The following is a 16,186-nucleotide window of genomic DNA, read 5'->3' as shown; positions in this document are numbered from 1 at the left end:
GATATATTCATTTTAGAAAGAAGTCCTATCACATAAAACCCATGCTTAAAATTGTCAGTGGCTCCCCCAGCCCATAGCACCAACTCTGAACTTCAGCTTCGCATCTAGTGCCTTTTATAAACTGACCCTTGCCTTTCACTTGACTCATTTCGCAACACTCCTCACTCAGCTATTGCTCTAGATTTACAAAAACATCAACCACTCTTCAACCTATATGCTTTTATGAGCTATTATTTTATTCTTTCTTCTCCTACTCCCACCCATACGAAGCTTAGCTCCAGTATCTCCATCCTTGTGAAGCCACTGCTGCCTGACTGTGAGCTCCCTGCTGGAAGGACTTGTGTCCTATCCACTTTATTTGCCTGGCACGAAGTGGGTATTCAATATTTATTATTGAAATGAGAGCCCTCCTTGTGAGGCAAGTTGCATAATACCGTGATGATACTGTTTTGATGAGGTGCCCATGTTTTCCAGACAGCCCCACCCTGGACTTACATGAATCCCATTCTTGGGTGGGAGGAAATCCACTGGGGCACTAAGGATACCATTATTGTTTCCATAGTCCTTCCTCTCCAGGATAAATAATACCAATTCTTAAGCTTCCATTTCCTTTATCAACACCGCATACAGGCCAAACCAAAGCAGGTGTAGGGGGGGAAACTAGGCACACCAGGGCGAAAGTGGCCCCATGAGTCTCCTCTCACAGCATTCATCTGCTGCCCACACAGACTCTGTCAGACAAGAAGCTTATCACAATGTTCTCTGCCACTGGGCTGGGGTTTTGTCTACTTTTACATAGAAATGATATATTCTAATTAAACAATAAAATAAAAACAGTGATATTCATGCAGTCTAAGGCTCTAACATAACTACAAAATTTCCTTTACCACATCCAAACTAAAAGGTAGAACAAATCCTAAGGGATTCATTCTAACAAATTTTACTTTATCTCATGGACATATTTGGAAGATCAATCTACACACAGTTTGTCTTTTTACACACGCCAGTGGCAATGTCTACAGTAGCTGGATGAGATATAAAGATGCTAAGTGTTTTGGTGAAACTTATACATGTGTTCGAACCTTAGGAAAAGTTATCTACAATTCCCAGCTGAAAAAATATGTATCTGTTACAGGTTTTATGGTAAAGCCAGGCACTACATACTTGCCATTAGAAGAAATATATCTGAAAAAAAATGAGAAGATAATTCTCAAAATACTATGAGAAGGAGTCACAAATGCTCCATGACCATAAACCTTTTAAAAGTCACAAAAAAAGAGAAAAAGAGTAAGCAAATTCTGAAAGTTTTGAATTATTCTATTGTTCTAGGTTTTTGTCTCACTAAATACAACTATAAAAAGTCAAGATCAAAATTTGTTCCAAAAAAATAAGTGCAAATAATGCTCTACATTAAAATACAAATTAATGAAAATTTAATATTGGGGAAAATTTTTTTTCAAAGACTTAGAACAAGATCATTTCTTGAACAGTTCCACAGGCAGATGTATTATGCCCTAAAGGTACTGAGGACCAGTTACCTTAATGGAATACCTTTCCCAGAGCTATTAGTCCTCCATGTTATGTTCACAAAATAACTATGGAGGAAAAACATCCAAATAGGAGTAATGCAATGTTTTAGGATAAAAATTCCTTCTAGAAAAGAAAAATCTTGCCAAAGTCTGAATCATCTGGGGCCACAGAAAAACCTGACAGAAAGAGCCCTTAACACATGTCAAACATTTCCAATAATACTACATTTATTTAAGTAAAATAGGCTCAGACAGTGTGGATAAGAATTTAGTTCTTGGGTAGAGTTTGCACTTGGGTGGGTACAAAGCCTCTTCAAGAAGAAATACAAGAATGGTCTCTAGCAGCTAATTAAAGGAACATCGCATGACTCTATATTGTCAATATTCTGGCAACTGAACTGAAAAAATCCCAAAGATAGCCTAGAAAATCTGGAAGGAAAACCAGTCCAAGGCCACCTGCACTCAGCTCCACAAGGTGTACCTGAATGAGTATTCTTGGATTCTTCTTCAGTTCTGATCGAGTCAATAATGTCCCAGAGCAGTGTTTCCCAAGCACACTCAATCCATGGGAGGCTCTCCCAACAAATGTTTTTTGACGAGTAAATTCCCTGAGGGAATTTCCCAAACTTATTGGACCATAGGACACTTTTTTTTTTCTATTTAACATCTCACTATCTAAGGCAGAGATTTCCTAGAAACAGACTATCTTAATGAAACAGCTATCCTAATGAAACAACATAATAAAGTACATGAGAGTACTGGGTCTGGGGTCAGGCTGCCTAGACTTAATTGTTTTACTTAACAGCTGTGTGACCTTGGTCATGGTATTTAGCTTTTCTCTGCCTCAGTTTCCTCTTCTGTAAAATGGATCTAATAAGAGTATCTACCTCTTAGGGTAACTGTCCAGAAGAAAAGAGAATATGAATACAGAGGAGTGCTTGGCACAATGTCTATAGCATAGTAACATTCAGTAAATATTTTTACTGAATATTTGTAAAGCCTTCAGCTTTTACAGCTGTTACTATGCCAGAAGAACCACTAAACACTAAAACTAAAAGGTATCACTTTTCTAGGTGTATGTCAGTCCCAAGCTGGCTTCAGGGTTCTGGTTACAACTAGCTCTATCCCTTAGGTTTCCATTTTATTGGAAGCTGTTAATTTCCCTTCTCGGATGCTCTGGTTTGGATTTCCTGGAACTTTCCAAGGGAGGCTTGACCAGAGCCTGGGAGGAGGAAGCCTGTTCCTGGGTGGATCCCCACCGCTAAGAGAGAATGGACAGCATTAGCAACACTTGCATAAAACTCCAGCTGCACAAATTCTCAGCACGCATTTGGCTGTGTCGTCTGGTGTATGGGGCCTGGAAGGCTTGGTGACTCCTGAATGACTTTTCCTACTTCCCCCCTCTGCCCTGTTATTTCTGTTAATAGAGTGGTTATGGTAATGGTAATACCAAGATTCTTTTCTTTTGTTTGGCTTTTGAGGGTTTTTTCCCTCAATTGCCAAAGTAACACATGCTTATTATATAAAAATCTAATGTTATATAATTACATCAGTTAAAAATGAACATCTGCAATTTTACAAACCCCATCTGTCCCCCCACAATCCAAAGACTGTTACTGTCAACAATTTTCTCTTCATTTTTAATGATGTCAGGACTGGAAGCTCTATACTCTGCTGGGAATATTTCATTCTGCTCCTTCCACTTCAGGAATTTCTATTATCTTCATAAAAGAAAGCTCAGTATCACCTTTGTGAAGGTGTCCTGACCCAGCCAAGCTGTGCTGATCCTTGCCTTCACTAGGTGCTCAGAATAATTTGTACATGTTTTAGTGAAAGACCTTAATAATTTCATTGCAATTTTTGAATTAAATGTCTTTCCCACTGCAAGAACTTCAAGGGCAATATCTTACTCTCATTTAGTATAAGGCATCTGGCACATTGACATGAAGTCAGTGAACAATAAATATTTGTTGAGTGAATGAATGAAGGAATATATAAATATTTTCCTAATACACAGACTTTGAAGATCTATAACAATCATGGTCAGGATGTTCACATTTAAATTTCTTCAGCAAGATCTTTTATCCCACATTTCAACAACCAGGTAGTACTTCTGATTCTTTCTTTCCATTTGTTAGGCCTGAAAACTCAAAATTCTAACTTCATAGAAAATGGTAAAATTGGAAAAATTTTGGGATGTATGGTGGTTTATTTTTCAAGTGACAAATGAACGTTTTGAAGCATAACATCTTCAGCCATAAACTTCTTCTACTGATACCAGAACATTCCAGGAAATGACATCTCAAATAAACAATTTCAAGTCCAATAAACCAGAAACACATAAAAAGTATTCAATAGCATTTCACAGAAAATAGTCTTCTGTTGATAGTTACTCAGGAATGACTGATTATCTTTGTAAAGCACAGATATCTCTCTGTTAGATTAATTGAATATAGTTTTAGCTGATGGCTTGGGCAAAAGAGTAAATCTACAAGAGTGGCAAAAGAAGAGAACAAAGGAGAAGAGACAAGAGGATGAATCTTAGAACAATATTCCTAAACATCAGAAAGCCCCATTGGACCAACTTTTCAAATTCACAAGCCCCACTGAAGGACTTTGACACACATGTTGCATGATGTGCCGTCCAAAGGAACAGCAGCCAAAAAGGGGCTTGCTTTTCTTGGAAAAAGAGATTGCCATGAAACTTTCATATTTCACCAATTAAAGAGTTAGAGACCAATGTAATAAAGTAATATAACTGCAAACCTGTTTCTTGGCTTCTAGCCCTAAGTCCTATTTCTTGTTCTATATCAGTGATTTTCATCTAGAACTCATAAGTCACATGTTGGATCCAGTTCTTTATATTAAAACACATAGGCAACCTACAAATAGAAATCTGTAATCTAATTTTTATTTTAAAATTAAAGAGTAACATTCAATGGGTGCAATCACAGGAAGTGAGGTGCAGAGTGGAGATTGGGCATTCAACCAAAGCAGGAAATGAGCAGGAGAAATTTAGCTTCCTGAAAATTTAGTATGAAAGTGGAAAAAAGTGAAGGGGTCACTGGATTTCCATCACTGTAAATATATGCAAGGGATGGCTGCTTAAACAGTAAAGGGAAAGGTCAGTTAGGGATATCATAGCAGCTGGCTCCAGAGTTACATCAGTATAACTAATATATTAAGTTTGGAGGTAAGGTAATCACTAACAGGGATCAGGTGTAAAGAAAAAATTATCATCATCCCATACATAATGAATATGGTACTGTCAGAGTTATGCTTATTAAATAATAAGTTAACATTTATTAAATACTTGGGATGGATGAGGCACTATTCAAGACACATGTGAATAGATTATTTGATTTCCAAAGCAACCCTATGAGATAGGGAAATATCATTCTCATTTCACAGATGAGAAAACTGAGGCATGAAAAGGAAAAGTAGCTTGCTTAAGACCACAAAGCTAGTAAGTTGCAGAGCTGGGATTCAAACCCAGTCAGAAAGGCTTCAGAGGTTGTGCTTTTTTTTAACATATGCCATGCTGCCTCTAAACAGTTGTTCAAAAAAATATTCTTTATTTTAGGATTTTATTCATATGTTTACATAGGTTTTCAGCAATCCACAGTAGAGTTTAGTCTTGAATTGAAGCATACTGATTACTAGTTATCAAAAGCAACTGAAATCAGCTTACTTTCAGAGCTGGAAAAAATACTCAATTCACCTTTCCATGGTATTTGAGATTTATTCATGCAATTGAATTCAACTCAATTAACAGTGACTTAAGACCCCATGCTGAGTACTAAAGAAGTAGGATTCAAAGCCTAGAGAAGAAACATTTTTTATTCCAAACTAGAACAGTTAAAATGCTCTGGAAGCATCTCTATAGTTGAATAAAGACAAAGAAAATGAAGTTCAGAGAGTCCAAATGACCTGCCCAAGGCCAAAGAAAGTAGCTTTTGGCACAGAGTGACCTAAAATCCAACCCAGATGGGCCCAGTTCTCTTTTTATTCCATGGCTCTGCTTCCAATCAAGCTGGCTGAACACCTTGAAGTAAAATTAACTTACAAAATAAATATCTATGTTCTAGAAAGAGGAAAATGTTTGATTATCTGCCTGCCTCATCTCTAGAACCCACTCATTCTGGAATGAAGTTAAGGACAGTGAGAACAGACAGCAAGGGAATATTTTTAAGTGAAGGGAGAGGAGGAGAGAAATTCACACACAAAATTCATGTTTACAGAGTCTTCCAGATCTTCTCTGAAGGAATGTGTGCTTTTAAGTTTTTGAGTTTTATTTGTTGGACAATTTCTCCTTCTCAAACCTTACCCAATTCTAAAAGCAGACCTTAAAATTATGCCTATATGGATAATTATGTGTGTAGGTAAATGTGTATGTCTCCAACTCTATCCTTAGGGTCTTAAGAACAGAGGACAGGCTTTAAACCTCTCTGTATACCCAGATTTCACAAAGTGCTTTTACATAGTAGATGCTCAGTAAGGAAATGATGGTAAAAGTATAAGTATATACAAGGTAAGCTCTCCAATTAGTTTCTTTTCTTTCTCACAAAACAACCCTGTATTCATGTCTCTAAGAGATTTTTTATTACTTTATTTTAGTGGGGCAATTTTATGCGCTCTCCCCATCCCCAGACTTGCAAGGGAACATTTGGCAAAGTCTGGAGATGATTTTGTTTGTCACAACTTCACGGGGACAGTGCTACTGGTATCTAGTAGGTAGAGGTCAGGGATGCCGCTGGAGATCCTACAATGCACGGGGTAGACCCCACAACAAAGAATTAAGTAACCAGCCCCAAATGTCTCAAGACCAAGGCTGAGAGACACTGACCTATTGAGGAGTAAAAAAATTGAATAAAATAAAAAGCACAATCATGTTTCCATTTCTCCATTTTAAAAACACAACTAAGATAAAGATCAAACTGGTGCTTCAAAGATTTGTCCCAAGCAAGACAATTTCAGCAAGCTGTGGTCAAGCTGAAAATATTTAATGTGCCAATACAGGATTAGAAGGGGTCATTAAAAGCTGGAGGAAAGGCATGAATTTAATAAACAAATGTATTTAAGTAAGCAATGGAAAGCCTTCACCAAAGGGAATGTTCTGATCTTTACTACATCTGAAGCTAAGGTTACTGCAGGGTTATGATGTACAACATTCTTCTGATGAGGCATTTTAAAACCGCCACTGGTCTGATTCAGACACAGAACTCTCACTTCAGACTATTTCATTATTTCTAACCTCACTCAAATCCGCTTTTTTGACCAGCACGCAAAGAGGAAATGTATGTTTTGTTTGCAAATAGGGTTATCAAAATAAACTGCTTTCACTATTAGCCCTTCCTTTTTAGGCCTATCCATCTTTCCCATGTCTAGGTTTGCCTGGAAGGTCCAATTTTCAGCCTGGATTCCTTATTGTAGCTACAGGAATCATTCCTTCAGTCCTACATTGTTCTCTTCAACTTCTATCACAGGAAGACAACTGCAATAAAGTTGTCCTAACACCTTGATGATGTCTTTAAGATGAACAATGAAAAAAGATGTGGGGGAGCTGCTAATTTTTCTTTGCGCTTGGTCATGTTTTCCTTACATGGTCTCTATGTACATTTTCTACAGTTTGCTTATTCATTTCCCCCAGTGGCTGATCATATTTGATGCTTTGGATGTCTAGCATACACTTAAATAAAAATTTCCTTAATGGGACAAATTAGTTCTTTTCTAGAAATCAACTGACTAAAAACATATAGACCTTAGGAGAATCACTGTAACTAATTTGTTGAGTATTTTGTGTGTTGAGTTAAATATGTCATTACTAAGACCCTGGCACATTGGGTAACAACTTTCTAAATATTTACCAAGATCTTTGATGAGTGAGAGTGCTTCCCAAGAGATGAAGGCTCCACCACCATCATCCATGGCACCCTGCCCGACATCCCAGCTGTCCAGATGGCCGCTGACCAGTACAACCTAAAACAAATAATTAAAAGAGTAAAAAATAAAATAAGCAGAAATGACATCAAAGAGGAAACATTCATAGGCATTCCAAATACAGAAATGAAACTTTTTAATTTTCTTTTCTATTTTTATGTCTTAAAAGATCTGTGTCATTACTAGTGGAAAACTTCATATATAGAGAGAGATAATACATAAGGAGTGTAAGGTCAACTTCATAGAAATAAAAGTTCTCACCTTGCACTTCTCTTTATGAATATAATTTTGGATACTAAATAAAAAAAGTCATAGACAGATGTTTGACCTAAATGACATAAAAATGGAGTTGAAAACTTCAACCATATTCTCAACTGTCTCAAATTCTAGCAGACACATAATAAAAATGTGTTGAATTCAACTGACAAAGTGAGAACAATAATTTATTTTTTAAAGAATGTTTATGCTTTGTGTGTTATAAGTCACTCTGATAGTGAATAAATATGCTGGTGTCACAAACTTGAGTCTAATTAAACAAAAGAACTATTAAGAAAGAATTCAGTTTACATAGTGTTAGATAAGTCTGTAGATGATAATTTTAAATCACCATTAGTCTAAGTTTTTTCAAGAATCATTATTAATTATTTCCAGGAAAATATAAAAAATATTTCAGTGGAAATAAATTTTATGGATACATTTTAAACAAGCAAAAAGCCAAGTAAAATGATGCTGGTTTAATAGGATATCCATATGGAAAAATGTATCTTAATTTTTATATCATACAATATATAAATAGATGTCAAGCCAGATGAATTACAAATCTACATAAAGATTAGAGAAAAGCATCTAACAGCTTTGTCAACTTGGAATAGGCAAAGATCTGTCAAACTGGACACAAAAAGTACAAATTATAAAAGAAAATATAATAAATTGGACATTTAAAAATTACAAATATTTATTCATCAAAAGACTCCATTACAAAAATGAAAAGGCAATCCACAGAGGATGAAAAAATATGTTAAATACATAAATGCAATAATGACTCATATCCAGATTATGTAAATAATTCCTATGAAACAGTAACAAAAAAGAGTCAATTGATAGAAAAATGGTCAAAAGACTTGAACAGATAATTCACAAAAATAGATATACAAATCACTGATAATATAAATAGGTGCTCAAGTTCATTACCATCAAGGAATTATAAATTAAACCACATTCAGTACATATCCACTGGAATGGCTAAAACGAAAGACAGAAAATGCTAACTGGAACTCTTCAACATTGTTTGTGTGAGCATGAATACTTACAACTTCTCTGGAAAACTGACTCATGTACTAAATCTGAACATACACACACACTATGACCCAGCAATTCCACTCCTAGCTATATATCCAACAGGAATGTATATGTGTATGTATACTTTCACCAAAAGATATGTACTAGACTATTCACAGAGTATTCATAATTGCTGCACCACCCTCCCCAAAAGAAAATTCTTAAATGCTTGTTAAAAGCTGAATGACTGTGTTGTATTGCATTGATAAATGGAACTCAGCACAGCAATAAAAATAAACACAATACATGATAAATGTAGGTGAATCTCATAAACATAGGAAGAATGAAAGAAATCAGACACAAAATGATACATTGTGTATAATTCTATTTACATAAAATATAAAAACAAGCAAATTAGTAGAATGGATTGAGGAGGGTTCGTATCATGAAGGGGACACAAGGAAAGATTCCAGGCTGCTTGGTTATGTTCTCTTTCCTGATCTGGGGACCACTTATATAGGTGTGCTCAGTTTGTATAAAAAAGTTCATCTTGTTATACACTTAGAATTTTGCACTTTCTCTGTAATACTATGCTTCAATAAAAAGTTTAAAAAAAAGTTTAACAGATTGATGTCTATATATAGCATGTAGTAAGCAAACCAAAGTTTAACCAATCTTCTTGGTGATTAAAATTAAAATACCCCATGACTTTAGGAAAGGCAGATTTTTGGTTTGAATATAATATATTATTAGAGTGACCCCTTGTACAAACTGCTTCCCCCAGCAGCTGTTAGATATCTCACTGACTCTGTATACACAGACCCAGTGTACTATGACTTCACTGTAGTCACAAACAAGTACAATGCTCCAGACTAACAAATGGCCATGTAACAAACCCAAATGGATTGTTTCTAAGGAAAGAAAAAACATGTTGCAATAGCAGGAAATTGTGGTTCAGAAACTGGTGTAACTCCCATGTGGGATGAACAAACCAATTAGTCAACTTCTCAACATGCTCAGAACCATTTTCCCAATGAAGTTAAAGTTCCAGTGGACTAAAAGTGTCAAAATGTGTTCTAATGAACTTTTTCTCAGATAACACACAAGGGTAACTAAATCAAGGCAGATATTATCTTGTACTTCAGACTTCCTTTGGAATAATTGAGGTTGTTTTACAATTGTATTTCTGAAATGCCTCCATTCACCAATCCAAAATTACTATTTAAAGTAATAGTTAAAATATGGGGAAATTGTTTTGAATGATAGGAAACTAAATGATACCCCACACGATAAAAGGTCTTTGGCAAAGTGCTATGGAAGAATGATTACAAACCACTTATATTATGAGAGCTTGTTTTAATTTTTTAAATAAAAAAATATATTGGGGGATACTATAAGATAGGTTATAATTTTAACATTAATCAAATTAAAAACTAGACAATGGGGAGGATGGGTGGGAAGGGAGGGATAAGGGTGGGGGAAAAAGAAAGGGGGCATGTATAGTGTTGGCGGGGCACGGGGAGGGCTGTGCAACACAGAGAAGACAAGTAGTGATTTTAGAGCATCTTACTACGCTGATGGACAGTGATTGTGAGGGGGTATGTGGGGGGGACTTGGTGAAGGGGGGAGCCTAGTAAACATAATGTCCTTCATGTAATTGTAGATTGATACCAAAATAAAAAAAAAACTAGACAATGACAAAAGCTACTTCTAATTCAGTAGTATTTTTAATGAACTTGAATTTTCCTAATCGTAAGAGCTTCTATGAAGAGATTCAGAAAGGAGTAGCACACAGACTATCATCCAACATGCTCTCTGGCCAGCATGGCCCAGTGCAGCCCCACAGACTCCCCATGCCTATGTCAGGGTCAGACGGAAATGAACATTAGTTATAATATATTTAGATCTGATTTAAGCAAACAAAATGAAAACAAACTACCCAGAGACAGAGTAAACTCCAGTTTCATGAAAAAGGATCACCTGATAAAAGACAGGGAAGTGCACCATCCCTTCACCACCTCTGTTGCAAGATATGAAACCCCGAGACCAGCACCATGGCCTAGAACCTGCAGAGGCGGAGACACCACTTACCCCCTTGTGTGCTGCTCCCCAAGGCTGGCAGAACACCAACCAAACCCCCCTCCACCCCCAAGCTTCTTTTTCACTGGCAACTCTTCCAAAGGCAGGAAAGGGTAAAAAAATCATTAAATGACAGTCACAACAATGATGCCCTCAACTGGACAGTTGGGAAGGCAGAAAGAGGACCAGTTCGTCTGAAATGTGGTTTGTCATTGTGAGGCATGCATTAGCCCTGAACACCAAAGATTCTGGCCTTGGGCTGAAGAGAAGAACCTACCGCAGTAAGGCAGGAAGCACTGGAGGAAAGCCTGCCAGCATGAAGGGCTAGTGTGGTTGGGGCACACAGACACTGCTGGCCAGCTGTGGGCCTGAGGGCAGACATAAGCTGAGTCAAGAGTAGACAGAGAGCCGCCCCCAGGACAAGGCCTTTATTGCTTTGTTACTGGTGCATATGGAGATACTGAGTGCACAGAGATTAGGCTGATTAAAAGATGAACATGTAATCAAAATGGGACATATGAAAAATGTGGCAGAACAGGGGAGAAAAAATAGCCTCAGAGGAAGTACATTCTTATGAAAAGAGTCAAATGCAAGATACTGGAGAAAATCTTATGATCTTTGTCATCATCCACGCATTTATTCAGCAATTTTTATTGAGTTCCTACTATGTGCTAGAGATACAGAAATGAATAACACAATATTCCGCCTTAAGGAATTCACATTCTGGTGAGGGAGATGGGCAATAATGATAGTTTTAAATGCTATAAAGAAAAACAAGGCAGAGAAAGAGAATAAAGAGAGGTGGTGGCAGGGAGAGGAAAAATTCTGCTTCCTCTTAAAATGTTGATAGCCATTGGAGAATTCTGTCACTATACTAACAATGAGAGAAATCTGGATAATCTATAAATTAAAACTTTCTTAATGCCCTTGAGAGGTCTGAGATTGTAATTCAGCCAGAGGAACTGAATTCCAAGGATAGAAGCTCATCCAAGGACAGAAGGGACACACGAGCTGTTTTGCCTTTAGCAGTGACAGGAGAAAGAGAGAGAGTCATAAAAGCAGGAACAAGGAAGACAACCAAAATGTTAGCAAATTCTTAAAGAGTGAATGTGGATTAACATGCAGGTTTAGACTCCCTGGGAATTTCCCACATGAGGGTACTAGGTACCCATTTTTCAGATCTTTCCACAGACCTCCATCAGGTGCTCACAAGAAGTATCAGAAGCAGAGCAGAAGCACTGAGAGAGCCCACCTTAGTGCTGCAGAAGGGCACATCATGACCAGATGTTGTTGGGAGGCAGAAAGCAAACATAGCTGCTTCTGGGACCCTTCCCTCACAAGAAGCAGAAACCATCTGCCACTGGGGGAATGGCAGAAAATGGCCTTACAGGGCATTCCCAGGCAAAGGTCGGTGGCTACAGGAAAGGGTAGAAAATTGCACTGTCACCCTGTGTTGATATTAGGAAAAACATATATGTCTCTGGGAGAGGGCAGGAAGCCCATTAACACCCAGAATCTTACACTGATGTAAAGACAACTATGCTGCCCCTAGGTCAAGGAGTGGGTACCCACTCCCCTGGCACACAGTAGAGTTTGGCTTCCAAAGACTCTGGGAACTTCCCACATGAGGGTACTATGAACCCATTTTCCATATCTTTCCCCAGGAGAGGGGCACGAATGTAGAGAAAGCCCCACTTTTGAGTTTGGGAACCCAGAGCCTGGCTCAGATCGAGGGGCAGGAGAACCAAGAAACTACCCCTCAGGGAGTAACAAGCAGAGCGGTAACAGTTTATAGCCAAGGGTAAGGTAAGAGCACAGAGAGAAATACTTTCTGGGGTGCAGACCTATGGGACCTGTTAAAAGCTAAGGGTAAAGCATGACACTGAGAAAATTCCTCCAGCAAACCAACCCCACTACTAAAAATAGAGTAGCAGAAGCCTACTGCTGAAGAAATTTGAAGCATGTGAGCACCAAAGATAAGAATAGAAACAATAAAATCCAAACCCTGCTCAACTGTAAATAGGGACTCAAACACTCTTATACAATGACTTGACAGAAATGGCGTTCTCACGTTGGGACATACATGCTATTCACCTCAGGCTCTACTGCTCTCCTCATATCCAGCACCTAATCAAAAATTATGAGATAGAAAATAAGCAAGATATGAAACAACCCATTGTCAGGAAATATAGTATTCAATAGAACCAGACCCATGTATAGTCTAGATATTTAAACTGTGAGACAAGGACTTAAAAACAACTATGGTTTTAATATGTTAAAAGATTCTAGTGTAAGATACATTCAAGATGGCAGTGTGAGAGGTGAGGCGGAGAACTTCCAAAACCACAAATAGTATGCAAATATAGTTCATCAATACAACTAACCCTAAAACAGCAACAAGAAAGAAGGCTGAACCAGACTGCTTACAGACCTCACGAAACAGGGTAAAGTATGAAAGCCTTAATCCGGTGGGACAGAAGCCCTTCCCACACCCCAGCTCATTGGCGGGAGGAAGAGAAATGGAGCAGGGAGGGGGTGGAAGCTTAGAACTGCTGAACACCCAGCCCTGGGAGGTCGGCTTTAGGAGCAGAAACCTACTGTGTGGTGCTCTGAATGTTGGGGAGCTCAGACAGGTGGAGTGCTTGAGAGACTGAGATTCTGGCCGTTAGTGGAGGACAGGATCCACACCTGGCTGCTCTGTAACAGAGGAAAGGCAGGTAATCTGAGAGGCTCCCTAGCAGCGAGAAGGCTGCTGAAGGGGCGGGGTTTGGACGGAGCATGCTGTGTGGGGGAGGGGAGAGCTGGACAAGGTTGTCTGGGTGCACTCAGCCCAGCTGGTTGGGAACTTTGAGGAAGTTCAAGTGCTCCATCCCCCTGGCTGCCTGCTCAGCTCCGAAGCCCCCCACTGTGACATGCAGCCTGCTGCACCTTCCTCCTAGCCTGGTGGCACCAGTCTGCAAACCGGCACTCACTGTGCTGGCATCAGGCCAACCCGAGGGAGGACCCACCTACAACAGCTAGGGACGCCAAGAACAGAGGCTTACACCTGTTACTGGAGACAGGCACTGCAGCCGGGAATCAGGAAACAGATCTTTCCTCCCTCCAGGCAGCAGCTCCACTCCCCTATGACACATAGCCTCACTCAAGGGGCTGAGCAGCTACACAGACTGGAGCTTCTGGGCACTAGAGGGCACCACATAGAAATATGAAACATTGAAAGAACATGGTCCAGACCAAAATTTCATAAACCCAAGAAAAAGGGCCAAATGAAACTGAACTCACCAATCTTCCTGAAAGAGGGTTCAAAATAAAAATTATAAACATGCTTATGAAGGTACAGAAAAATATTCAAGAACTCAGGAATGAATTTAAGTCAGAGATTCAATCATTAAGAAATTCCATATCTGAAATGACACATACAATGGAGGGATTTAAAAGCAGATTCTATGTAGTAGAAGAGACAGTAAATGGAATAGAAATTAGAGAAGAGGAATACAAAGAAGCTGTGGTACAGAGAGAAAAAAGAATCTCTAAGAATGAAAGAATATTGAGAGAACTGTGTGACCAATTCAAATGAACCAATATCCACATTATAGGGGTACCAGAAGACGAAGAGAGAGAAAAAGGGATAGAAAGTATTATTGAGGAGGTAATTGCTGAACACTTCCCAAGTCTGGGGAAGGAGATAGTCTCTCAAGCCATGGAGGTGCACAGATCTCCTAACACAAGGGACCCAAGGAAGACAACATCAAGACATATAATAATTAAAATGGAAAAGATCAAGGATAAAGACAGACATTTAAAAGCAGCTAGAGAGAGGGAAAAAGGTCACATGCAAAGGAAAACCCATCAGGCTATCATCAGACTTCTCAACATAAATCTTACAGGCCAGAAGGGAGTGGCATGATATATTTAATGCAATGAAGCAGAAGGACCTTGAACCAAGAACTCTACCCAGCAAGGTTATCATTTAAATTTGAAGGAGGAATTAAACAATATTCAGATAAGCAAAAGCTGAGAGAATTTACCCACCACAAACCAACTCTACAATACATTTTGAAGGGACTCCTATACATGGAAGTACCTTAAGGCTAAATAGATGTCACCCAAGGGATAGACAGAGTAAAGAATATGATTCATAACATACAATGGATGTAGGAGGAAGAAAAAGGAGCAGAAAAAAAACCTTTAGGTGGTGTTTGTAATAGCATACTAAGTGAGTTAAATTTGACTTTTAGATAGTAAGGGAATTACCCTTGAACCTTTGGTAACCACGAATCTAAAGCCTGCAATGGCAATAAGTACATACCTATCAATAATCACCCTAAATGTAAATGGTCTGAATGCACCAATCAAAAGACATAGAGTTACTGAATGGATAAAAAAACCAAGACCCATCTATACACTGCCTACAAGAGACTCACTTCAAACCCAAAGACATACACAGACTGAAAGTAAAGGGATGGAAAAAGATATTTCATAGAACTAACAGGGAGGAAAAAGCAGCAGTTGCAGTACTTGTGTCAGACAAAATAGACTTCAAAACAGAGAAAGTAACAAGAGACAAAGAAGGACATTACATAATGATAAAAGGGTCAGTCCAACAAGAGGATATAACTATTATAAATATCTATGCACTCAACACAGAATCATCTACATATGTGAAACAAATACTAACAGAATTAAAGGGGGAAATAGAATGCAATGAATTCATTTTAGGAGACTTCAACACATCACTCAGTTCAAAGGACAGATCAACCAGACAGAAAACAAGTAAAGAAACAGAGGCACTGAACAACATATTAGTACAGATGGACCTAATGGACATCTACAGAACACTTCATTCAAAAGCAGCAGGATACACATTCTACTCAAGTGCACATGGAAAAATTTCAAGAATAGATCATATACTAGGCCACAAAAAGAGCCTAAGCAAATTCTAAAATATTGAAATTGTGCCAACCAGCTTCTCATATCACAAAGGTATGAAACTATAAAAAAATTACACAGAGAAAATGAAAAAGCCCATAAACACACAGAGTCTTAATAACATGGACCTAAATAATCAGTGGATCAATGACCAAATAAAAACATATATCAAGCAATATATGGAGAAAAATGACAACAATAATTCAGCACCACAAAATCTGTGGATGCAGCGAAGGCCATGCTAAACAGGAAGTATATCGCAATACAGGCCTACCTCAGGTAAGAAGAACAATCCCTAATGAACAGTCTGAACTCACAATTAATGAAACCAGAAAAGGAAGAACAAATGAGGCACAAAGTTAGTAGAAGGAGGGACATAATAAAGATTAAAGCAGAAATAAATAAAATCAAGAAGAATAAAACAATAGAAT

At 38.2% G+C, this 16,186-nt stretch overlaps 1 protein-coding gene across 2 annotated transcripts in view; it reads right to left on the bottom strand.

Annotated features, from left to right (window-relative positions):
- CPQ (carboxypeptidase Q) overlaps positions 1-16,186 on the bottom strand; it is a 604,930-nt gene that overhangs the window by 158,762 nt on the left and 429,982 nt on the right. For both annotated transcript variants that reach the window (XM_073229858.1, XM_036995821.2), the window contains exon 5: positions 7,397-7,508. In XM_073229858.1, the coding sequence (XP_073085959.1) occupies positions 7,397-7,508 (112 nt within the window). The remainder of the gene's footprint in view (positions 1-7,396; positions 7,509-16,186) is intronic.

The sequence above is a fragment of the Manis javanica genome, chromosome 2 (assembly GCF_040802235.1).
Source record: "Manis javanica isolate MJ-LG chromosome 2, MJ_LKY, whole genome shotgun sequence".
Classification (NCBI taxonomy): Eukaryota; Metazoa; Chordata; class Mammalia; order Pholidota; family Manidae; genus Manis; species Manis javanica.
Note: the sequence above shows the minus strand (reverse complement) of the source record. Positions and strands in the feature narration are given on the sequence as shown.